The 26,749-nt window shown below is 46.2% G+C and overlaps 1 protein-coding gene across 5 annotated transcripts in view; it reads right to left on the bottom strand.

Annotated features, from left to right (window-relative positions):
- Positions 1-26,749, bottom strand: part of Adcy2 (adenylate cyclase 2) — a 396,939-nt gene that overhangs the window by 25,416 nt on the left and 344,774 nt on the right. For all 5 annotated transcript variants that reach the window (XM_063257949.1, XM_063257950.1, XM_063257951.1 and 2 more), the window contains 5 exons: positions 26,566-26,685; positions 19,760-19,929; positions 10,381-10,465; positions 5,050-5,208; positions 87-233 (listed from right to left, as the gene is read on the bottom strand). In XM_063257949.1, coding sequence (XP_063114019.1) covers positions 87-233; positions 5,050-5,208; positions 10,381-10,465; positions 19,760-19,929; positions 26,566-26,685 — 681 coding nt within the window. The remainder of the gene's footprint in view (positions 1-86; positions 234-5,049; positions 5,209-10,380; positions 10,466-19,759; positions 19,930-26,565; positions 26,686-26,749) is intronic.

Raw genomic sequence — 26,749 nt, 5'->3', positions numbered from 1 at the left:
AAAAGATTATATCACTACCCAGGACCAATTTTAAACTCACAGGGTGTGGGCCTTCCTCTACCCGGGACGGTGACTCTCGTACTTACGTCATCAAAGTCAGCAATGATCTCATTCAGGAGCCGGAGGCATTCCAAGCCCTCCTTATTCACATCTGACTCTGTGTAGAATTCTTTGAAATCCGGAATGGAGGCAAACATGACACAGACGCAGTCGTAAGATTGGTGGTATAACTCCTATCGAGAAGAAAAGGATGGGCTGAACGCCAGGGAGCCCTCCAAAAAAAAGTCCAAATGCAAGGGCTTGTTCATGCTTAGATTCATAAGGAAATCACTCAAGACTCCCATACCTCCTCCCCGGTTCCAGCTTCTGGCCCATCCCACACACCAGCCCTGAAGGCAGGAGACGCTTCTAATAAGCAGATGCCACTGCTCATTCATAAGTGGTGCCCCTGCCTGAAATCTCTCTGTTATCTCTAATTTATGCAATCACAAGCAATCGCACAGAGTCGGGTTTAGGAAAAAGTGTTCTTCAAACAACTGATGGGAAACAAAATCATCTGATTGTATTGTACTAAAATGACTTGTTACTGCTGTGCTCTTTGAATGGGAGTCTACAGATTTTCCACTTGTGGTCTCCTGAAAGGAGCAGATGAGCTCAACAAGTGAGATTCCTTTTAGACTAGACAGAACCAGTGGAATCCTCAGGCCACTTATTCACATGCATAAGACACTGACAATCGTTATTCAGGTTATTCTTTAGATGTTTCAATAGAAAGAGGCTCATATTTCCTCAAGTATAGACAAGAGTTAAATTGCAATGTCTTGTAAACAAAATTTCAAGATGTTTATGTAATTTTCCTATCACAGAATGATAGTTTCGAATTTGTTAAAGGGTTCAGAAAGCAAGAGCTGTTGCACAGCCATGGGGGTTGGTCTCCGATGTGGAAGATCTCCTTCTTCCTCAGGGGCCAGCAGCGCCCTGGGTGTCATTGTGGATGATGCAGGGCATCTTGGGAAATGCTCCCTCCACCAGGAAATATGAAGACAAGTCTCTTAAACAAGATGGCCAACTCCGAGTGCAAGGAAACAAGTGAACTGGCAGAGCAAGGGGCCTCATTCATACAAACACCACCAGAGAGAGGCCTCTGCTTCCTGGGAACCCTTGACAGAGCACTTAAACATACTAATCACCAAGGTTTGGGGGCTCTCGTGCAGACTCTCTTTCCCTCAGTGATATCTATAATATCCATCAGAATCATGGCAAGCTGAAGATCACAACAGCTTCAAGGAAAAGCCAGGTTCATGTCATAATTCTGTTTTCAGGGCGGATCAATCTGTAGCATATTCCACTGCGGACTCAAAATCTGTAGACATGAAATGAACAAGGGAGTCCAGCTTTCTCCTCTTTTGGGCTCAGTGTGTCCGAACTGCCCCTCTGGGCAAACTGCATCTTCTCTGCAAATCCCTGGGAGACAACCCATGGGACGTGTGATTGTCAAGGCTTGGTTTTGGCTATGACTGCAACAGCATTGTGCCAACAGGAGAGATCACTGTCATATCCTAAAATGTTTAAAATGTTTTATTTAAATGTCAGTTTTATAGCAGTAGCATAAACTCCAAGGACTCTTCTGGTCTTAGGAAAAGGGGTAAATTTAGCAAGGATAGGGCCCATTTCTATACCCTGTTTCTCCCACTGACTGCTGACACGGGTCAGAGTGACCCTCTGGGGAAGGAAGATGATGACAAGGACATCATGAATATAGGTGGCTCTCACCAAGTGCCCACCATATGACAGGATGGGTGCATTTCTGAACACTGCGTGCACGATCTCACATTTGACTACAGCCCTACGAGACCTGTTACTCCCCACCTGCAGATAAGGAAACTATTTCCTGGCCACTACAAAGTTTTCTTTGTCATGGGCCTAAGAGCAGTGGATCCAAAAGACCATGGACTGATGTCTCTGAACCAAGAGCCCAAATACAACGTTCTTTCTTTAAGTTGTTTTTCTCAGGTATTTGATCATAGTGATGAAAAACTAATAGGCTAAAATTCACAGGAATACTCTGTTAACATCTGTGTGTGGGTATATACACTCATGTACACACAAACACATACACACACACATGCACACCAAGGAGCACCTGCTACATCAGGTATCACCATGCCAGGAAACAGGGGTTCAGGGGTGAGACTGAAAACAGAAATTAACAATAAACAGTGCAAGTGCTGTATATGCCAGGCGTGGAGGGGTCTGGGCTCCTCCTCAGGCTGGAAGGAGCATGGTGTGTTATAAAATATGCTCAGGACTGCACTCAATCTTGTGTTTGCAAACTTCCTGGTGGTTCAGGCCTCTGAGTCAGGCTGTGTAGCAAGGGCCTTTGATCTTGGATTATCTCTTTCTTCGTTAACCTAAGTGTGACCTACTTAGCACCTGTGTCCCCAGCAGTCAGCAATTGTGGACTTTATTCCTGGCAGTCAAGTGACTAGAAAATACAGATGCTTCTTTTGAAAGTCATGTGCAAAGCAGCTTCATCCTCCCCCAGAATGTCCCAGGGGTCAGGCTGCAGTCCCTGGAGGGTTCTCATCACTATCAGAAAGCGAAGTACTGTTTGTGTACAGTGTGTGTTCCCTGGATGACTGTAGTGGCAACTGTGGCTTGTTTTTTATTAAGCCTCCGCTTTCTCTGGAGGAAGCTACCTGCCTCAAAATCACACACAGTCCCTACCACCTGGGGATCTGGTAGCAAACTGCGGTCTTCTCAGGAAGCAATGAGAGCTTGCTTTGATGTGGATTCAAGGGGTTTCTCAGAGATGTTCTTGCCCTGTACATCAATGAAAAGATTGATGTACCCCCTTTAAAAGATTAAAGTGCCCCCCAAAGCTTTTGGAAGATGACTGGATCATGGGTGCTATCCTTATCTATGGACTGATCAATCATTAATGAATTCACAGCCGAATGTGTTGTTCAGAAGTAGGTCCTGGTTAGGAGAGGAAGGTCACTGGGGCTGTGACCTGAAAGGGTATATTCTTATCTACGACTCCTCTCTTTCTCCCTCTCCCCTTTGTAGCCCCATGTTGAGAGCAGTTTTCCTGGTCAAGCTCTTGCAGCATGCAATTTCTACCTTGGAGCCAGCCAACCACCTTGGAGCCAACCACCACGCAGTTTTTACCTTGGAGCCAACCAACCTTGAACCCTTTAAAACTGTGATTCAAAATAAACTCTTCCTCCTTTAAATTGTGGGTACATAGTATTTCATCCTAGCAATAGAAAGTGACTAATAATATATCAGGTCTTCAAGAGCAGCGAATGCCTAGGTGCCTGGTCTCTCTACTCCCCAGCCTGAATGGTGGACCTGTGAGATTCCACAGCTGGCAGAGAAGCCTCAGGAAGGATTAGGCAAAATAACTGCCCTGGGGCAGGGAGAAGAGCTTCCTGAAAAACTGGCCTGCAACACAAGCAGCCAGTTCCATGTTCACACAGCCCAAGCAAAGGCCCAGTGTTGAACAGAATTTCACTGAACTAAAAGATTTTTGGCATTGTTACAGTGATTAAATCATTCGTGACTTCTCATTTCTGAAGGGAAATTAATCTTTTTCTTGCATTTATACAGTGGTTAAAAGAATAAAAATGACACAGTGGAAGGCTCTTTGTTAATGTGGGTTATAAGTTGTGCTATTTTACCAATGATTGCTCTAGAAAACCATGGATTGGAGGTGTCCAAAGCACTCCTCTGAGTCAAAGTCAGTGGGCATAGCACTTGAGGCTTTGAGCCTTTTGCAGAAGACCCTTCCTCTTGGTGGCCTCCCAATGTCCTTGGAGATAACAGATTTCCAGGAGGTTTCCAGGAGGAGCCCAAGGGTGGCCACCTCTGTGCTGGTCACCTCTGTATCTAGGATGGTGTCAGCTTGGCTGCAGGGTTGGGGCAACAGTAGGAACACACAGACTTTAAAACTGAACTGGCAGGCAGCTAGGTACAAAGATGCAAGAGCTCTTACATCGCTAATGAAAACAGATGGTTCCTTAAAGGGACAGTGATTTCATTACCTGTGATCAACAGGTAAGCAGACTGCTGAATTAAGTGGCTGGGTGTGGGAAGCATCGGGAGATGAACTAGGAGACCGTGGGGCCCCAAGACTCTCCTGTGCTCTTTCAAGACATATCCGTCCCTCGTTAGCCACCTGCATTCATAGTGTGGACCTTACACAAGCTGCAGGTGAATGCTGTGCGGAGCCTTCTCACACCAGCCGCGTTTTACTGCAGCATCACCTGGGCTGGGGTCACTAATTAGCAAGTTCCTTCTGCTGCCTTCCCATCTATTCCTAAATGGCAGTGAAAATGTCCCAGGCACGTGATTATCCCTCAGACTCCTCTGCGACCCTGGAGTCCGGAACTCAGGCTTTGAGCACAGTGGCATCACACATGTGTTTCTAAACTAAGTTCTACCGCAGATCCGTCTGCCCTCCCTTGCAATTCAGCAATCTGACAGAAATCTATGACATTTCATTTCACAAGCCGTTTGGCATTTCAGTCCCACCTCTGTCCTCCTCTAGCTAGACATTCCCATAAATGTTCCTTGATAGTCTCATTTCCAGTCATTCCATGAGACAGGCTCAAATCTCTGTCTTCTTTGGTGTGGGTAACTCCGCATGTCTGCCCCACTCACAGAGGATCTCATCTATGAAATTCTAAGGTCCTTCAGTCACCCAGGGAAGCTGAGCGTGATGGAACCAGAGGTCTGCGTGCAGTGTTGCTTACTGTGACCTCTGGATTTGGGTTCTAGTGAGTGCTAGCAAGGTGGCCCCTTCCCCGGCTGGGGAGAGGAAAGGGACCACTCTGGAGATGCATTCAGGGCTGTGATATGACATGCATCTGGAACTTTCCATGACTGGGGAGCAAACCTTTCTGATAGTGAAGCTACTCCATGTTTGGACTTTAGAAGGAGATGGGAACCCCTGACCAGTGTCTCTAGGACCATCAAGATACTTTTGGAACTGCAGCCTCTCCAGCCCGTCTGCCCCAGCCCAGCCCGGCCTCGGCCCCAACTGACCTCGTTCTTCAGGCTCCTGGCCAGGAAGTGCTCGGCCACATGCGCCGGAAGCACATTCTCCAGCAGCACGCGATTCAGGTTCTCCATGGTTTCTATCTCCTCCCGCTCTTTTTTGAACTTGTTCTTCCACAAGAAGTCTAACCTACAGTAATATTCATTCTGTTACAGGAGGACACAGAGGGGAAGAGACAGTAGGCATCTTGTCCTGCTAGAGAGTGGAGGTTTCAAAGAGAAAATAAAAAGAACAAAACAAAACCATACGAAGAACTCCCACGTGGAATTGGCACCCTCCCTATCAAGCCCTCTATCCCCCTCCTAAATGTCTTTCAATCAGTTTCTAACTCGGATTTTCCAAAACACAGACAGGAATGAATTGGACCCAGGAGAAGGCTAATGAGTGGTCTACAGGCTTACAAACCACATCAGAGTAAACCTTCTCTTCCTGTGACCATGTTAATAAAGGGTGACTTTAAGTATTTTTTTTTTTTTTTTGAGGAGGAATGGGATGAGATCAATGATGAACACAGGGAAAAATGAAAGTTATATAGTATAATATACTGTTTGATTCACCTTAAAAAGATAAGTGCTCTCTTGTGGGAGCTTACATTTAGTATTTACAAATCAATTTTCCCCTATCCCAATTGTATAGTTAAGTCGTCATTTTAAAATATGATTTTTTTCATTTGGAGTGCACTGTAGACACACAATGTCAGTAGGATGTACAAAAGTACATGGATATAGAAAAGTACATGTTAAGACAATGCCTGATGGCTGGACTTGATAGATGGATACTCAGATGGATACTTATAACCCTCAGACACCAAGATGCTGGGACAGGAGGATGGCAAGCTTGAGCCTAGCCTGGGCAACTTAATAATTAGTAAAACCCTATCTCAAAACAAAAATAATAAAAGGGCTAGAGGTAGAGCTCAAAGCGAAGGCTTTGGGTTACTTTTATCATGTATTCCAATATAATAGTTTTTCAAAGCCAGTTATTACGAATATTGTAGAACTAGAGAAGCTAATTTCCTGGCAAAGGGTCTTCCAGGTCTTGGAGAACATTTTGTGCTGCTCATGATATAATTCATTTAATATGATAAAATGGGTTGGTCTGGACTCTTCTGTCACAGACAGGCTTAATAGGGTGTATTTCAGCACAGAGAGAAACTCACTAAAAAAGAAATGCAAAGGACAGCTAGGTGACGGGTGTGGCTTGGGGGATTTGAGTAATTATAAAATGACAGTGCAAGATCCAACAGCATAGACACAAACACATGCACAAATGACCTATCATGCCCACAGGGGGAATTTAAATAAATCCACCTTTGAAGCCTAAACGGACGATGATCATCATTCAGTTATCGTTATTCAAACCATGTATGAGAACTCAAAAACATTCCTCCTCCTTTGGTGTGGCTTTTATTTTTTACTTAATGCAGAGAGACACTTTCGAAAGACTACCAAAAGATACTTCAAATGTTTGCTTTATTGTTTATATTATGCTGATGCCAAGTTTATCTCCTCTGTCCTAATAGAGACCCTACTACGCACTTCCTAGGAAAGCGCTCAGCAGCTGGACAACAGATTGCCTAATTGGGATTTGGCGAGGAATAAGGCAGCGGGGAGGCTGGTTTTAAACTAAAATGACAGCGTTGATTAGAAACGGGGTCAAGAAGATGTAGGCACATGCCCAAAGCCAGCCCTATCTACCAGCAGAAGGAAGAAACACAAGCCAGACCCCTCCACGAGCCAGCAACCCCACTGCACAGAGTCTGAGAGCTCCGAGTAAACCACGCACAGAAGCTGCCCAGGCTCCACAAGCAGCTGACACGGCATCTTTTGCCTTGTTAGATCCTGGTTGGATGGTGCTGCTCACCTGTCCATCTAAGTACTACCTCCTGACCACTGTTGTGCTTGAAATGTGTCTCCTGAGAGGCTCAGGTGTTAGAACCCGGGTCTAGGATGGCTTGGGTGGTGTGTAGCTTGTAAGAGGTGGAAGCGGCCCTGGTGGAGGGCCTTACATCTTAGGGTGCGCTGAGCGACATGGCCACTCTGGTTTCCTGCTGAGGATGTAACCTCACCTTCACTTGTGTGCTGTCACCAATGTGGGATGCAGAAGGGTACCATGGCTGTGCCTCGATCCTCTAAAACTGTGAGGTAAAGAAACCTCTTTTCTTTATAAAATTATCTGGCCTGTTTCTCTGTTACAGTCATGAAAATTAACTAAAACATCATCTGTCTAAGATACGTATCATCTATCTTTATAGACCTATCACTTCTATCATCTACTATCAATTACTCATCTTTCAGTCCTTTATCTCTATATTTTATCACTTCGCTATCTGCCTTATCTTGCCTGTCCTGTCCTGTCCTGCCCTACCCCAACCTGCCCCACCCCATCTCTCTATTATTCATTTATCTATCATCTATCTGTCATCTCTCTATCTATCCATCCTATCACCTTGCCAGGCAATGCAGTCTGCTTTAGAATCCTCTTCTTTATGTCAAAGTAGCTATTGGGACAGTCTCACTTGGAAATCCCCAAAGGAAAAATAAATGTTTCTATTCCAAACCACTTGTAATGGACTAAATTGTTTTCTCCAGAAGACAGTCCCAAGCCTGGCCCCTGGTATCTGTTTATGTGCAGTTCTCGAAACAGGGTCTCCTGATGGGCGTCTCAGAAGAGAAAGGAGGGGGAGATCTGATGTCAACACCCAGGATGGCCTGTGAAGGGAAGGGGCCAGTGCCTGGGTGGCTGGAGTGACCTGCCAACGAGGGGAGCTGGAGGAGTCACTGCACTGCTCGGGGGCATGAGCAGCAGGACTGTCCGGGCTCCCCCAGCTGCAGCCTCGCTCCTGGGCTCCTTCCCTGCCCCTGACTTCAGCCTGGGGCGACCCTACAAGGTTTCTGTGTCATGCAGCAGCAGACAGCGTCTGCTCTGCCTAGGCTTGGCTCACAGAGGAGCCAGCAAACCTCAAGCGATGTCTGGACTTCTGTTTTAAGTCTTGTGGTAAGAGCTGTGCGTTTATTTTTAAATAATCCACTCAGGAGATGCCTGTTAAGCTCTGGACACACTGTCACTCAGTTATATTCTATCTCTCTTCCAGCCTGGGGCCCTTCAGTACTGCAGCTCGTCTTGTTTTGAAGCGCTAGAGGGCCTGCAGGCTGTGTGTCCATCCTGTGTGGGCAGACAGCAGGGCCATGGGGGTGGTGGGGTGTGGTCCTGCTTCTCCCTGGGTTCGCAGCTCTTCCTCTCAGGGTCTGCAGATGCCCCTGCTCTTAGGGGCGCGCCCTGCCTGGACCTCCACAGCGCAGGCTGCCTCCTCCTCGGGTGGGACTTGGGCTTCTTCCTTGCTCCAGGGGACCTGGGTTGTGGCACTTCAACCATGGCCTGGGCTTGGTGCAGCAGCAGGCCGCAGCTTAAATACAACACAGGTTAGATTTCCATCAGGTTACCCAGTGCCTAGGGCGACACGGACACATGGCTGTGCTCAAAAGCAAGCACAGTTCTTCCGCTTCAGGAAAGACGGTGATGGGACAGGGCACTGGACAAGTGACGATGAACAGAAGTGGCAAAATGTCCATTCTGCCATTTAATAAGCAGGTCAGGAAATACACTGCGCTAACCAGGAGCTCATTAGTGCTAATGGTACTAGAAAGGCTTCTTTCAAATTCAGGGAAGTTGTTGGTAAGATTCCTGTGATTATGGAAGGGTTTGCAGAGACACTGTTATCCCAGAGGTCAAAGATTGCTTCCATCTGGGAAACTCAGGACCTGACTAAATTTACTTTTGCAGCAGAGCTGGGAGCAGGGCCAGCCTGCCTGGCCACCCTGTCCTTTCCTGGGGCACCTTGCATAGACCAGGTAACTCCTACACAGCTGCTACAAATGATCATGACGTAGGACTGCTCCCTGAGAGAGGAGTAACTTTCCGAGGCTCTGCGTACCCACATTGCTTTTGGTACACTGCCTTCCTGCAAGACTGCTCTCAGCACAAGTGGACTGAAGAGTGCCCGAGTGGGATGCAATTCTTTTGATTATTGATCTAAAGGGTAATGGCTCAATTGTCAGGCTCTGGCCTCAGCCACAATGACCTAGTGCCGATTCCTGACTGATAAGGTTGGGGGAAGTTAATTTGATTCCAGGCCGATAGAACAAGCTGGAGCTGTCAACTGATGCGAAGTGGCAGAGGCTGCAGGAGAGGCTGTGGGGCACAGCGTCAAGGGCCTGACTCTGAAAACAGGCAGCCCTCAGAGGGGGCTCTGTCCCGAGGAGCCACTGCTCCTCCTGGCAGCTGGATTCTCCTCCCGCCTAAATGTCAGGGCTTTCCGAGGGCAGGCAGGCGAGCGTGCAGGGGCTGGTGTGGGAAGGACGGTTCCCAGAGGGCTTTGCGACTCAACAGTGCAGCTCAACCCGGGTGGCTGCCCAATCTGTCAGCTCCCAGGGAAGGACACAGCTCCCACTGCGGGGGCAGAGAGGAGAGGACCATCCCAGAGCCAGGACAGCCCACAGGGGCTCGATCTGTGACCGCAATCACTAATAGCTCCTGAGAGCACAGAGAGCTGGCAGCCAGACCCGAATTCGCCAATCTGTGCCTCTCAGATGTTCATTATAGATGGAATGTAACTGATTAATAGTGTGTCCAGAGCTTCACACACATCCCCTGAGTTGGTTATTTAAAAATAAACACTCTTACCATAGGACTTAAAACAGGTGTCACTTGAGGTTTCTGGTTGTCTGACTATAGATGAGTTCTATAATCTATCAGTGAGTGATCTTGCAGGAGAAAAAGAACAGCCCTTAAAATCCTGTATGTGGTCTCTGCTGGAAGACCCAGAGGAGCAGCGGGGCCCATGGGAGGAGGAATGTTTCATTCTGGTCACAGTATGTACACATTTGGAAGAGAGCAGCGTATTGGTAGAAATGGTTGCAAATGGCATAAAGAGATCACGTCCACTTGCAAGTGAAAGAAGCATGCCATCGTCCTGAAGAGTGCGGAAAATTCTAGCCAAGAGGTCTCTCCTCAAATGTCAGCTGTTTGGAGACAGTGGGGAACTCTTCTGCGGGCCTATGAAGCCCATTAATCTCATTTTTAGGTTTAACAGGAAATTAGTTGATTCATATCCCCGGCATTCACAAAGTTTGTCTCCTGTGGAGTAAAGGGCTTCTTTCTTCTGTATCTAACCTACACTTCTTGCTACCTACTTTTCTCTTAAATGACAAGGTGATTTTGACTCATCAGCATTTGCTTGCACAGAAGTCACCATGCTGCACATCAGCAAGGCACAATTATTCATTAGGACCTCAGAGGTAGGAAAGCAGACTTCTTACCTGTCTACCCAGGACAAGCAGGGTGATGAAGAATATGGAGAGAGACACGGAGCCCATGGTCTTCAGGTCTTTCCAAATGCCTGGCCTATTAAAAAAACAGACAATCCACCAATAATAGATAGGTAACATGCACAGGACTTAGAATTCTAGTATGGACAAACTTCCCTGTGCATCCCTAGGTCCCACCCTAGTCAAATACATATTTCACTACATCTTCAAATCCAGCTTATATCAAAATAAAACAAAAAAGGAGATTGTTTTGTTGAGATAGCAATAACAGAAGACTTGCGAAGCAAGCCAGACTTCCTACTGTGTATTAAGTGCTCATCAGTATAAAAGAAGGACTGATAGAGGATGAATGCCATTGGCTTTATTTTTGGGGGATCAACATGTATTCAGTATAACTGAGTACAGGTTTTCTTCAGTTCTTTGGCCTCTTGCTCTCAGAGAGACAGACTATGCTGGTATTATTAATTATGTGAAGCGTAACAGTGTACTAGGGACTTGATTTCTACAAGACACTCCCACTTGTGAATTACAGCGATGACCAACACAGGAAGTCATCTACCAGCATCCCGGAGAGGGGTGGCATCCGCATCAGCTGCCAGGTGGTTTCTTCCGCGTGACGCTTGAGAGACTGGGGACAGAAGGGCTCATCTGCACGGGTCCCCTGCTGTCTACATAGTAGAGCATCTGTCTGATGTAGTATAGGGATTGAGTATAAGCATCAAATACCGGGATCAAGTGGTGGTGGCTTTCTGCACTGTGCTGTCCTTGCTTTGTGATGTTTTGTTTCCATATGCAGGGCTCAAGAGCAGATGACACAGTAAGAGGATTTAGTGTAGAACTCAAGGGCTCAGAAGACTGTGGAGTAAAGACCCGGTGAACCCGAGCCACAGGGGACTGCTAAGCCCCCTAGAGCTCCTGTGCATAGCCAGGCAAAGGAGGCACCAGCGCTTACCTGCCTAGGTGACAGCCGTGCACACACATTATGCCCTGGTTAAATATGCACAGTCTGGTGCACAGGAAGCTCCCTGTGAATAGACGCATGGCTTCCCTGGCAAACTGTGGGGTTATGAGAGGAATGGGGCCAGCCAGGGCCAGAGAAAAAGATAAAGAAATGAACATTGACAAGTTTTACTGACAGGATGAAAGCCCCAAACACAAGAGAAAAGCAGGATGAAGAGACACAGTTGCTTTGTCCCAGTGGCCGAAGGGCTCTGGACAGTGAGAGTTCTCCAGAGAGGGTGGTGCTTGCATGTGGGCTCCTCCCTCTGCACCACACTTGCTGGGGCTGGAAGGGGCCAGGTGCTGCCACCCGTGCACATCTCTTCTTGCCAAGGTTAACTGCCATGCAGTGCAGTTACCCTGCCCACTAAAACCAATCTTATAAAACCCAGTTATTCTTCTCCAGGCCCACAGTGGCTAGGAGAGAAGCACGTGCATGAGGACAACACTGACCTCAGTGAACTGTAAATGCACTTTTATCTACATCGATTGCACGATCACGGTATAGACAAGCTGATAAAAGCAACAAAATGCATCCAACACAGCGAGTTGCTGGTGTGGGACAGCTTTTCTCTTTCTCTAGCTTGACAAACAGCATGGGACTCTCCAGTTCCAGGGGCTGAGGGAAAGAAGCTAGGATTCTCCTGACTAATGGCTCAAGGTGGGTGCCAGGCTGGATGGTGTAGCAGCTCCGTGAGTAGAATGAATCAGAACTCAGCAGCCTTTTGTAGTCCCTGGTAAGAGATGAGCACCTCAAATATACAAAGCCAGAGATCGAGAGGGACCTTTACACAATTCAAGACTGGTGCGTTTCCGTTAACACACAGAAAGTACACATGAGCCACCTGTTGAAGGAAATCCTTCCCGGGCACCCCTCACGTTAATGCATGAACTGAGGCTTGGGCAGAGCACTGCACTGCCCTGCCTGCCTTCCAAACTTTGCACCTTACTTCACATAACAAGTGGCGATGGGGACCTGAAGGAGGAATTGAGATAAGGGAAGGCTCCCCTTGCTGGTCTGGGGAGAGAAGAAGGCACCAATCTAAGGGGACCTCAGAAATAGCGTGGCACAAGCTGCCTGCTGAACACCATTGTGTACTAAGACCTGGGTGCCTTTTCTGAAGTTCTCTGAGCACTCAAAAGGACTCTGTTTTGCATCCTTAGATTTTTAGTTAGACTTCTCAAATTCTGCTTTTATTTAGTTAGCAAAAAGAACTACCAGCGTATACCGGAGGGCTGCTGAGCACCTCATGGTCCAATCTTGGGCTGCCTCTGTGTTTGTGTGCAAATGGAAGAGGAAAGTGGAGGAGAATGCAGGTGAGACATCACGAGGTCCTATGGTCTCTTCCTGGCAGAGTCCCGGCCACTGGATGGATTCCTATTAGTTCCTGGGGCTGCTATAACACCAACGGAGCTGATTGCAGAAATGGAAATGTCCTGCTTCGTGGTCTTCGAGACTTGAAGTCTGAAAATCAAGGTTGCTTTCGGGGCCACACTGCTTCTGGAGCTCCCCCAGGAATCTTTGTCTTGTCCTAACTTCAGGGAATATTTGGTGATCCTTGGTGGCTTGCTGGGAATATCTGCTGTTGGTCTCTAGGCTTGTTGGTGAATCCTGCATCACCACAGGGTACTCTCTAGGTGTCTGGGTCTTCACCTGGCTGTGTGTCACACTGGATCAAGGTCCACCATCCTGTGGATGATCCCATCTTACTAATCACACAGCATCTGCAACTATCTTATTTCCAAATCAGGGAATGTTTTGAGGAGCTGGGGGTTAAAACCTCATCACATCATGCACACACACACACACACACACACACACACACACACACACACTTGCAGAATCAAATCCACCCCAGGTCCTCACATTCTAAGGAAGCACCGTCACTGATTTAGGAAGTGGGACAGTTACAGCTACTGGAAGAGAGAAAGTTTCTAACTCTAAGATTTCCAACCTGATAACAATAGTAGACCAAATGTGTCCAAATATGCTTTTTATTCTATCTAAAAATTGGACTCTGGAGACTTAGACCCTTAAACTCGCCTGTGGCCACACGTTAATTTGCAATTCACCATCTGCCTGAGGCTGTGTTTGCCGCAGTCATTCTGAGCCTCAAGTTTCAGGAATCTAGAAGAAAAACATATGCTAAGAAACAGGGTGAGGGAGATGGAGGAACTGCTTGCTAAGCTGGTCACCCACCTAATGACCAACAGTTCGGGGAGGTAAAGAGGGTGGTTTCATCATTCTCAGGAGAGAAGTCCAGGCATGTAAATGCAAACACAGTGTTACTTTTCAAATCCTGTCAGTTTCCCGGGTAAGATGAATTTTTATTTTTATGTTTTAAAAAAGTACCCAAAGAAACCTAGTTTCAGTTGTGAACAGCAGACCAGCCAAGGAGAAGCAGGTCTTCTCAGGCCCACGACTCAGGAAGGCGAGGCCAGTGAAGAGGGGAAGCCCGCACCAGCTCCTCACTCACTGACTGCTTATCACCGAGCTTTCCTGGTTTTCTTTTTGTTATACCATCAAGTCAAGAAACACCTGGCACTGCACCTGAATTCTCAGGCATCTCTGAAGTCACATGATACAAAAAGCAAAAGTTTGCCCAACTCAATGATGGCACAACTAAGTCTTCTCACTGCAGTTCACTCTGTACGGCTGTGGACTAGATTACTAATTACAGAAGACAACAAAACACCCAGGAAGCTAATGTTGTGTCAAAGCAGATACGGCAAAAATTAAGACGGGAGGGTACTGCTGAGATGCACTGGGCAGAACTTTGAGATGCTCCTTTCCACGTTAGTGACAGGCTTGTAGGTTCTTGTGTGTCCTCTTTTGGAACCTCCTCACCAACCTGAATGACGCATGAGAACCGCAGGGCAGCCAGGGTTCCCACACTCTAAATCGAGGGCACCCAGTGAGAGTACCTTGCAAATATGAACAAAAGCCGCACTGGTTTGGAAATCACTCTTCTGCCCTAAGCGGAGTCCAGGCAATCTTCCCTCCTTGCCCCCTCACACAGAGTTACCAGAACTCTATGCAAACTTTCAGAGAAGGTGGCTTGGTGCCATGCAGGGACAGATGGCTCAAAGCCCCATGCTTGGTCAGAGTGTTTCTCATAATGCCAAGCAAAACCTTCCAGGTGCTGCAAACAGACCAATGTAAAGGGAACAGGCTCATGCTGAGGAGAATCCCGGGGTGCACTTTCAGGTCAGGAGAGCTGACACAACAGGGCAGCAGAGTCAGCACTCGCCCTTGGCGGTGGAGATGATCTGAAGGCATCCGGATTCATGCGGTTGTGGGTTCCTTTTGTGGAGAATGGTGGTTTTTTCAGGTGAGGTGATACCGTGGAGCTGAGTGCAGAGCTAGCATCCCCACTTGAAGAGGATCACAAGTGTTCATTCTACACAGACCACGAGCACAGGTTTGCACCATCCCACTTCCATCCTTGGATCAAGCAAAACAAGACAGAGCAAGCCCAACAACCAACTACGTTTCTTTCTGACGTGACTTCAGGTCGGCTGCCCGAGTCCATTGGCCAAGGCTGCGGTCTGTCGGAGGAACCGGCCAGCCCTGGGTGGCCAGGCTTTTTCTTAGAGTTAGGCCGCTGGGATTTTGTGCTTCGCTGCTTCCCTGAAGTGGGCCCCACACACAGAGGAATGTGTGCTCTTTACTTATAGAAAATGGCACAAGGTGGGGAAACTGAGCTATGGAATTTCAAAGTAGTTTGTAAATTTTTCCAATATTAACTTGAATACATTACAGGAGCTGCAAATGTGGATACAGGTTTAACTCAAAAGGGGTGTCCTTAAAGAGATTCTGGGTGCTTGCGGATACCCCTGGCTACGAACAAAGGGGCAGACTTGCAGTCTCCCCCTTTTTCTGTGTGTGAGAGATCCAGTTTCTCGAGTCTCTTGATCCAGTCATCACCCATGGACCCAAGCTGGACACCACACATCACAGTACCTCAAATTCTAGCCACCAGGATATCTGAGACATACAGATAAAGCAGGAAAGTTCCTGGAAGCCTTCACACACACTTAGTGATGGCTTGGGCTTCTCGGTTGCTCTCCTAGCTGGTCAGGGTGGGGGTGTCCAGGCAGGAAGGTGACACGAGGTGGCTGTGTCCACCAGCTGTAGACCCAGTTTTGGGGTGATGCTCAGCACTGAACGTGATAGATGTTGAAGCATTACATTTATGTGTCATCCTCAACTTTTATTCAGCTAAGGTTCCAACATAGACCGGGGTAGTTTACAGGGCTCCCTGTTAGGTCCTATGCAAGAGGCCTCCTCTTTGGCCTCCTCAGAATTAAAGGTTCTTCTCCATCCTTCAGACAAGTTTACCTCATGACTGGCCTACATGAAATGACCACACCCAGGCCCTCGGCACTTTTCAGTTCTGTGAGAAAAGAAATGTAAGGCAATCTGACAATATCTGGCCATCTGCAGCAAGCCTGTGCTGGGGGAGGGAGCATAATTTCAAGAGAGAACACATGCAGCAGGATCCACTGTCATTAACGTCACCACCACCTGGAAAGGCACTCAGTGTCCTCGGCTGCGGTGAAGCCCCTGGGGAGAAAGTGTCCCAGATAGGAGAGGGAACCAGGATTGACAGGGTCACAAAACACCCTGTGCTCACAGATGATACGGCGAACTGCTGTAAAAACCTGGAAGCTAGGAAACATCTTGTTCGCGACACAAGAAACTTCTGAGGGTCCTGCTTCATGAGGTGGCCGAGGAGAATCAAGGAAGGACAGAGAACGCTGGAGGCTGCAGTCCCGCGGTGTAAGGGCTCTCTCAAAATAGTCCCCCCCCCCCCCAGGAGTCCATTTTCCACATTTGCGAATCTAGAAACATATCTGTGATACCATTTTCTGAATTTTTCATCGGTTGGATATTTTTCTAGAGCATACTTCTTTTCTTTTTTTTGTTTACTCTGTTGGCAGAAACCAAAATTCCCTGTTGGTCTGCAGCAGCCCGCTGGCCTGTCCATGGTGAGGGTCAACTTGCTTCAGACCAGGTCCTTGCCACATGGGTCATCTCAGTTCATACAGGACCACCACATGGTCCAAATGCGTACTCAGTGCCTGGTACTGGCTTTAAGCAGAGATGCCCTGTCTGAACTTTCTTTTATTAATAGCAGAAGCAAAAAATTTATGTGGACGCTCAAAGACAGCCTCAAGGAGCTAGACATACAGACTGCCTTGGGTGAAGGAGATGAGCAAAGAAATTTCATTATGGCCATGTTTGGGTTCTTCTACTCATTGTCAGATAATACCATTGTGGGCATTGCTGGTATGGCAGTGCCACTTGGTTTAGACCTTTTATTCTGCTTAATTCATGAGAGTATGTAGCAGCCTTTGGCATACACTATCACAGAAAAGGGATGAACAATGAGAAAGGCTATGTCTCTTGCATACAGGACATACAGCATGCATACTTCTAGGTGACACCAACAATACGAGATGCTCAGCCCTTAGTCACACCTGGGGTGAGAGCCAGAAGCTCAAGGTGGATTTGCCAAGAACGCTCAATGGAAAATTCACAGGTGCCATGAGCAGCAACGTGAGTGACCTGTCAGGCCCAAACATAGGACCCAGGAAAGAGACCGAAGCAAGAAGCAGGAAAGCAGAGTGACCAAGGAGCAAGAATACAGTGACCAGCAATCTCTCAGCGAAGGACAGTGACAGACCAGCCCCATAGACAGTCAGCTTCCTCCTGGGAGGGCATCTTTGGCTTTGGGATTTAGTAAGGTTCACCTTACTTACTAAAGGCCTCCATTTTTTTTTTTTAAGGCCACCACTGTCACATCTAAAAGGGCTGTGTCTGCAACAATGAATGAGGCCAGGGATGAGGAAACCTTTAGAAGCCCCTTGGTGGGGCTCCTGATTCTCAGGAAAGAGTGAGGAATAGGCCTCTGCTTGTGCATCAGGCCTGGGTTGCAGCATGGCATCAAAGGCACTGGGCTGGAGAAGCTGGAGACCCAGCGGCTATTTTCAACTGAGACTACAGGAAATGTGTGAATTTTGAGGTGGCTGTGCCTCTGCTATGGTAGTATCAATATCCTCCTCCAGCTGAGGAGCACACCTAGGAGCTCTGCAGGGTGTGATCAACATACATTGTCAATATTTAAACTAAAAAAAAAAATAGTAAAAGATGTATTTCCATGGATCCCCTCAAAGTGCTCGCCCTTGCTGGCATCATTCATGCTACTTTTTGAAGCAGCCGTTTGTGAGGCTCTTTACAAGTTATGATGGAAAACATAGCCAATGCTGTGACTAAGTATCCTGCAACAGAAAAGTAGGCTCCTAAGATGTGGTGGTGAGTCCTCCCCCACCTCATTAACTGGATCTGGTACGACGGCTCTTCCCCCAAGCCTAAATGACCTAAAGGTAAATGTTTTGGATTAATTCAGGACATCCAGGCAGCCCTGACAACATAACTAAAGACCCTCAGGAAAGGCGATCTGCAGAACTGCTTCAGGAAGTGGCAAGAACGATGGGAACCTGTGTTGCAAGTGAGAGAGAGTAATGTGAGGGGGATTGACGGCGATGTGTCTTATAGCACAGTAACTCTAAGGAGTTAAACTTCACCCTAGGGTGCAGTCACACCTTCCTATGCCAGCCTATGCAGGGACAGACTCAGGAAGTGGCAGAATATTCTGGTGGAGATCAGGACCTGGGAGAAAGCTGCAGCCCATCTTCATGGGGAGAGTGCAGGTGTTCAGGGCTGGAGCGAAGGCCACTGAGCTTCCTGTGAGCCTCCCTGGGCTGCAGGGCATCGCAGAGCCAGACCAAGAGAACACACAAGCAGGAACAAACCCAAAGTGCTCTAGACGTTAAACCCTTCTTTTCCTCTGCTGAGTAAACCACCCTGGGGTTCTACCAGGAACTGTGTGTCCTGATTGGGCCCCTTCAGGGCGAGTAACCTTCCCAGAGTCAAAATCTTGCTCATCTAATTTCTTCTTCTGCTTTGAAGGTATAATAGTTCCATCACTTTAAATTTTATAAAGAGAAATTAAATAGTGTCATCAGCTGTGTGTGAAAATCGGCAATGCTGCATTTAATCAGAAATGTAAGACAGGCTCTCTGAATACAGTGATTCTGGTTGGTGCTTTTAAGAATTTATAGGAAAATTAACTTCTGATTACATTCTCATCTTGGCTCTGGGATCGTAAAATTTTCTTAATCCAATTATGCATTTTTACAACCCCAGTGCCTTAAGCCTGGTGAAGAATATCAGCGCTCCCTAGTGTGGAGGAAGAGGAAAGCTAAATTAGGTGGAGAGAACCTACCATAATTGCATGTATGAAAGTACTCGCGTTGGTAAGAAATGTTTCCAGTGACACAGTGAGGCTCTTCCTCCTGGGCCCTGGAGAAGGGAGCGGCACATACCCTAAACACAACCCATTTTTCTAAAGCAACAATTCTATGCCAATCTTGCAGGCACTTCTTACTTTATGTCCACAGAAACTGGGAAATAGCACAGAAAAGAACACAAAGCACTCTCAGAAAATACGTTCACGCCTGAGGGGCAATAAATAACTTTGATATAAAGTACTTTGCTATTGGAGTGTGAAGGGAGGCCATCAAAATGATTAAAATGGTACTTCTTCAAGCAGGGAATAAAATATTCATTATAAGTTCACGAGACTAGTTTGGTAACCAGAAGCTTTGGTGTATCTGACTGGACCTTACGAGATTCTCCTTGCTGGATCTCGTCCTGGGGCTGGGAGAGTTGGTGCAATCTTTGTCAGAGTCCCATTCTTCATATGCCAAAGAATTTCCAGGGTCAACAATTTCCCCACCCCATGACTGCATTTTAGGACATCTCTACTAAGAAAGAGCATGAAAATTTCTGAGTATAATTATTCATTTTCCCCCATATTTTTGATCTAATTGAGAGGTTTTTTCTGTTATTTGTTTTTGTTTTGTTTTGTTTTTATCTCCTGAAGACATTTGGTAATTTTTGGCTGCTGTGAGTAGGGGCAAAGGGACTGCGATTAGCTTTCAGTGCATGCCAGAAGCCAGGGATGTCACTAAGCACCCTACAATGCACAGGAGAACTACCAAAATGGGGAATTATTCCATCCAAACCATCAACAGGGCAGAGGACCCTGGGCTGCTCCTATTAATATAGTCCAGATTATGACACACATTTTCTCTCTAAGCCACTTCATATGTTTTAAGTATATTTGATGACACATATGCCAAGGAATAACAAAAACACTCATCATCTTCCTGAGCCAGCCTTTCAAGAAGCTCTCATCCCGATTATCACAGACAATAGTGTCACTAATTTCCACTCAGCCCACATGCTGTTATCAACATCCTGCAGGAGAACTGAAATCAGGAGAGGGAGGGAGCAGCTTACCTTTCGAACAGCACCTGGCTGTAGTCGTCCAGGACGTGGGCGTGGGTGTGCAGCAGGATGGTATTGTAGCTCACCAGGGCCACCATCATGATCAGCATTTTCAGCTCGTAATTCACCCGCAGGAACACGGAGCAGGAGATCAGCCCCAGGATACAGCTGTATATGAAGTACTGGGACGGGGATAGACGACAGAAAGACAGATACTGAGGCGCTCTTCTGAGGAATGGGGACACAACTGAATTGGGGACCATGGTGAAGTTCACAGGGTCAACTTATAAACTGGCTGTGGAAGCAGATATTCCTTTTTATCCTCTGATCCAGTGGTAAAGTGCCAAGTACACTAGATTCACAAGAATTACATATCCCATGGCTTTCTGACCCAGTCTGGCATGATAGACAAAAGTAAGCGTATCCATTGCCCAATGCTTTAGAGAAACAAAATTTTCATAGACACCTACATTGAAGAGATCATCATAAACACATGTCACTTATGTCTTGAAAACGAAATTTGTGTAAATCTCCCTGTACAAGAGAGTACCTGAAATCTTTTTTGGCTATTCAATTCTTTAATTCATTATGAGGATCTGCAGATAACTTTGTTTAAAGCCCAGATATTTACTGTTACGACTTGTGTCTAGATGTCCCCACAAAGTCTCATGTGGTTATAGGTGGGGCTTGTCAGAGGTAGCTGGATCTAGAGCCACTCTGGGATGAAGTGTGTCTGATGCTGGGATCAAGGGTGTGTGATCACTAAATTAGTCAGCTTGGCATAGTTCTGGGTGTGAATACTGCAAGGCCCACCCTGGATGTGAGTGCTTCTCGCCCTAAAGGAATGCAGCCTGGACAGATAAGAAGGGGCAGCGAGAGGGCTGCCTGCTCACTGCTGCTTCACTGCTTACAGCCTCTGTCTGCCATGAACTCCTCCTTTCTCTGATACTCCCCTGCCATGCCACCCTACCGTGCAGCCAGTGGACTATGAACCAAATCCTCTAAAAACTAAGAGAAGAAATAAACCTTTCCTCCTCTAAGTTGGGGTGTCAGGTATTTTGTCTTGACAACAAGAAAAGTAACTAGGATTTTGCTAAAACAGAAATCCTACATCAGAATGTTTATCTGCAATAGAGAGGATTGAAAGGGAAGCTGGGGCCAGGGTAAGACGCAAGTACCTTGAAAATCTGGCACCAGAAGAAACTGTGAGCATGGAGTGTGAGGCTGGAGGTGGGCATGGTCCACCGCAGCCTGCAGGAAGCTGCCAGTAGCCTACTGTGTTCCCTGCTTCCTCCTGTCTGTCACAACAGAGAGCCCAGGTGGGCCAAGTGTGCCCTAAGTTCTGACCGGTGTCCAGAGACCTAAGTTGCCTATCTCGCTGAGCCCCATCTGGAAAGGCTGGGTGACTGCATCATTCCTATGGACCACTGCAAAGCACAGAAGTAACCAAGTCCAGCAATGACCATTCCCAGAAAGCCTTTAATTTCTGCACCATGGAATTTTGAAAACAAGGGGTTGTGTCATTATTTCTCCCCTGCACAGAGAGACGTAATGTAATGTAAGCATTTTAACCAAATACTCAGATTGGCGTTGAATACGTTTAAAAACAGCTCCTTTTGTAAGCAACTCAATTTTAGGTTCATCATTTGAATGAGCCATGTGTGAACTGCTTTTTTTGTCCTTCCCGTTCTTCCTCGTGCTTCCTCAGCTAAAGTCATCTCCATGAAGCTGTGTGAAAAGCAAGCCTGACTAAGACACTATTACCCCGCCAGTCCTGCTCGCAGGGAAGTAGCAAAGTCGGAAACTGAGCGGCAGGGGTGAGACAAGAGCTTCCTTTTCATGACAGGTGCACTCGGGTGTATGCCAGCACTAGCAGGAATTAACAGAAATCTTGGAAAATGAAGTTTGCACCTGACGTTCCTGCTTTCAAAAGGAGACCAGTGATTCCCGCCGGATGACACAACTGGGTCCCGTTTGGGAAAGTCCCACACCCTGTGCAGGGCTTCTCCTCCTTTACGTGATGAGACTTCTTTCTCATCACAGGGAGAGGAGGAGGCAAAGAAGAGACAAAGGCTGTTGACAGGATGGCACAGTGTGGGTAGGAGAACGGCAGACTCACGAGGCATGCGGAGATCTGCACAGACAGTGCCAGGCCTCATCTTGCAGGCTCCTGGACGCCAGACCTGATTGCCTGGGAGCTCTGCAGCTGTTTGCAGCTGTGGTTCTGCAGGACTGCACCACTCACACTGAACCAGCAAGGAATGTGGACAGAACGGAGACCACACTTTGACAGGGTGTGCTTCTTTTTGCTGACTTTAACAGAATACGGTTTGCCCTGCTGATGCCCTCATCTTTAGTTCATTTTCCTAGCAATCAGTCTTTCCATCTTTCATAAATATTAGTTCATCACAGACTGGAAATTCAACAAAATGAATGAAAGCAGAGCCTTCTCACAATGAGGGTGAGGAACACTGATCTGTAACCTGCTATCCGTTAGCAGTTACAAGGGTCCTGTTGGCACCACGGGATCAGTGGCCAGGCACCCACGGATGCCCCTGTCCTGCTTGATCTGCCAAAGCAGCTTGCTTGAACAACTGAGGCAATCCTGGGTCATCCTCATGTCCCTGAGGACCGGGTTGATAACACCTGCTGCAGAGAACTGTCAGTGCGATTCAGTCACCGAGGAGCACATCCCTGTGCCGGACTGCGGGAAGCTATGCAGACTCCGCTGTTACTGTTACTAGCTAGGGATCTCGGTGAGTTCCAACTTTTACAATGGTTCTACCACTAAAACTATGCTTCCAAAAGACTCTTCCACTGAAAATTGTCAACCAGTGCAGCAGAGTATAGAACAAGAAGGGACAATAAACTTTTACGAGTATATCAAGGCGTGTATGTGAGTCTGGGGGAGCTGGGTGCTGGAACAGCTTTAGAAAGATTTCCCCAGTACCCCTAGCTTGAAATGTGTGTCAGTATCTGTAAAATATGCCTAAGATTTCACAATTTAAAATTCACTCTTAGTCTTTTGGTAAGTTTTCATATTTCAGGAACATCTACTAAAATACATACAAAAGGTGACCAGATATATGATCAAAGTTTGAACTAAAACTTGGTCACAGAAAAACACACACTGCCATGAATCCCCTTCACTTTGAACAGATACATTCATTTATCTTTCTTGCCAGTTTCTGAAGCATCTCTGGAAGTCCTCTTTCATGAGAGGTTTTACAAGGTGTTATGGCTGATACCTATATGTCCTCCACAAGCCTCATGTGCTCTTAGGGGGAATTTTGAGGGTGGCCGGACCTCAGGTATTTGAATGTGGATTAAAGGGGGTAAGGGTGTGTGGATTCATCCGCTAACAGCTTTAGCATAGTTCCTAGTGTGGATGACGGAGTTCTGCCCTCGGTGAGGGTGGCACCAATGGATGAACTCACATCCTGGATGGACTATAAAGAGAGAGGGCAGGCAGGTTGCTCCTGCTATCGCTCACTGCAGCTCGCAGCCTTCTACCTGCTATGCCATGCACTGTTTCTCCTCTGTTACATCCCTCTGCCATGCTGCCCTGCCTTGAAGCCAGCCAACTGTGGACTGAAACCTTCACAAACTGTGAACTCAAAGAAACCGTTCCTCATTTAACATTGGATGTTGGGCATTTTATCTCAGCAATGAGAAAATTAACTAAGAGACAAGATGTGATAAAAAATACAGTTAATGCTACTGCTGAGAGCCATCCAATGCAAAAGCAGGATCATAAAAATATTACAGCTCATAGAGTCACTTTTGTCAACAGATATGGCACTGTGAGACATCTGGGTTTTTCCCAAAAGTGAGAGAGCCATGACAGGTAAGCATTTGAATAGATTCAGAGCCTCAGGGCAGCTGTGACGACGCAAGGGAAAACAGGCAAGAGGACTTCAGAACTGCTTCAGAAAGTGCCAGAATTTACGGGATGGGTGCGTTCAAAGTGAGGGAAATACTTTGAGGGAGATTAATGGCAAAGTGTCTTTCTCTGTAGTAATTTTTTATTTTTTAACTTACCATTTCCTGTATTTTGTTTATCTTGTCTATCAGTGGCAAGGATACTTTAGTCCATTCCCTATCACGTGGCCTCTGTTAAGTACTTAGACGATGAGCAGAGCTTTCTGGAATTAAAAGGTGGGTTGGAAACCTGCAGACTCCCCAAAGGGGTGCACGGAAAAGGGAGCATGAGGCAAGGTGAGGCTGCTCTTCCTGAAGACCAGGATTCTCTGCTACGTAATTCAGCATACCAGGCGGAAGAGCAGGTGACCAAGGGTTCTATTAGAGACTAAGTGGGCTGTTAAACTGACTTCTATCAGGGTAAACTTGCTAACAACCTGATTACTAGCCACTTTTACCACTTGTGGCATAATTGATGCAATCAGCTTGTATTTTGTGGCAAGAAATTGTTGCTGCTACCTTGAGTAATTTCTCAAAGTTTCTCTGGACCTTGGTTTCCTCATTGGCAATGTCAGAATTCCAGATAATGTCTATGTCACAGGGCAGTTTACTAGATGAAATGATACAGTGTCTGTAAAATGCTTGCTCTGATGTGAAAAGCTTATTCTTTATGGTTTGACATTTTAACATAATCCCTTTTTCCCTGCTGCATCTGATGTTCAAAATAGAACCTGTGAAAAATGATGCATGAAAACAAGGTTTCCTGGTAATCCCCAACTTCCACAATTAGCTAATACTACAAGGTGTCTGTATCTCCCCAGATTTTTTTGTGACTCCTTATTAACATAATATTTTTATAAAACTATGATCATGCCATTTGAAATGGTTTTAAATAATACTTTTAATTGCTAATTTATCATGCATATACATAATAGTAAATATCTCTATGTCTTGTAAGTGCTGGATATAATTTTATTTTGTGTTTATAACAAAATTTTTTGCAAAAGTACTTTTTATAGCTTTTAATTTTTTTTCCTTTCAGTTGTTATACACACACTTGGACAAATACTCTGATGAGTAAATCTTCATATGGTGAAGAGTAACTTCCAAGAATAGTCATTCTGGTAAAAAAATTCTCCCTTGTTTATACTTTTCTGATTACAGTCATCACTATTGAGAAAGGTCCCGTCACTTTATACCACCACCAACCATGAGCGGGACACAGGGTTAGGGCAGTATGCAAACAGGTGGTGTGCACACACACACTCCCTGGTGCGTCAGGGAGGAGCACAGTGCCTGCAGGCTCCCGCGGTGCCCCTTCAGCCCGAGGCAAGCAAGCAGTCTCCATGCAGCAGGGACTCACCAGTGAGTGCACTCCCGGATAAGCCCAGTAGAATCTGCTTTCTAAGGATTCATGACTGAAATGAGGGAAGCCTGTGTACTAATTAAAGACTCTGATCTGTACCTCTTTCCAGAATCTACCAGAATCCAGAATAAATGCTGCCTTTGCCCTTCTTGGAATTTAATTGGTTTTACTGAGATGAATCTCAATAAAATTCATAGTGCTGTCCTCATTTGTTGTGATGCCAAGGATGGAGAGCAATTCTACTCAAACATACTGGATGGAGAATTTTTAAAATTATTTCAGCTTCCTTTCCTATGAAAACCACAAACTTTTAAATGTGACTTGCTACATGAATGCCAGAATTGGTTACCCTAGGGTCCACTGGCCTACGATCATGTAATGTCCTTGCTAATTTCCTTGGCATGGTTGGGGGGAGACAAACCATAGACATTTTTCCCTAATGCAGAGGGGAGGTATAAATTGCTCATGGAAGATTACAGAGAGTAAGCCCTCATGATGAGTCTTATCTCTTAATTTTCATACAATTTATGTAGAAAAGTTGAAGTTTCATCCTCATGAGGGCTTATGATAATACTTAACTTGAGAACAAGGACTCCTCGGATAAGGGATGAAGCCTGGTCCCTTTCTTCCTGAGCCTTAGGGACATTGCTACTACATCATCATCACCTTACTCCTGGGTCAGTCATAGCTTCAGAAACCTTCTTGAAGAACACCAGAGGTCTCTGCTATCTGTACACAGAGCTGTGAGTTTTCCAGAAAATTAAAATGATGACGGGAGGAGAAAAAGGATAAAAGTGTAATATCAATAGAGTAAACCACTAAAACAAGAATAGGTAAAGAATTACAGCTAACGAAGTTAAAAGTGGTAGAAATATTTGAGAATGTGCATATTAAAATACCTACATAGGTTTTCCAAACAGTTCACACTAAAGCTGGAACCTGGAAATAGAAATTAAATAGGAATAATCTGTGCTACTTTTAGATGTGTCTTGGGAAAATGAAAACAGGAGGATTAAATCATTTGTCTTTTCATAAACAGTTCATGAAAGAAAAGAAAACTCTTAAGCACTAACTTTCTTTCAGTACAAAGCCTGGGGTGTTAGAAGTTCAGGAATTCCAATTAAGGTCCCCTGTGACGTTGGTTACAGTGAGTCAGTTAACAAGAACGCTTGGAGGATTGAGTTATGGGGAGGCGAGTCCATCCCATGGTCACAGTGGTAGGTGGAAATACTCACTCTCTGGGACACTAAGCAAAATCTATAAGCAAGAAAGGCAGCAGCTCAGGGGCCACAGGACTGGATAACGGCCAACAAGATACAAGCTAGAAACACAGTGCATCTGAGAGAATGCAAGCAAGCACCACTGGGGACAGCACCAAATTGACATCGTGAGTTTGCAAATGTGCGTTTAGTGATCACAATGGATTGGAACTTCTAGCCTCATCTGACATTCATAAACCCCCCTACGCAGGGGTTCAAAGGGAAGCAGAAAAGGACAACTATAAACGCTATGATGAGTGTGATCACCTTACCGGGAGGAAAAACAAATTTTGTGCACGCAGAATCGCTGCCTGGTTGGGTGAGGCAGAAGCATTTGAGTTCGATGTATTGGCAGTCAGAAGGATTGTCTCATCGGAGTCACTCAAGAAAAACTGCAAAGAGAAATGATTTTTAAGGGAATTCATGCAAATAGATAAAAACAGACAGCAGGTGGGA

The sequence above is a fragment of the Cavia porcellus genome, unplaced genomic scaffold (assembly GCF_034190915.1).
Source record: "Cavia porcellus strain 051 isolate PalLab524CR breed Dunkin Hartley unplaced genomic scaffold, mCavPor4.1 scaffold_11, whole genome shotgun sequence".
Classification (NCBI taxonomy): domain Eukaryota; kingdom Metazoa; phylum Chordata; class Mammalia; order Rodentia; family Caviidae; genus Cavia; species Cavia porcellus.
Note: the sequence above shows the minus strand (reverse complement) of the source record. Positions and strands in the feature narration are given on the sequence as shown.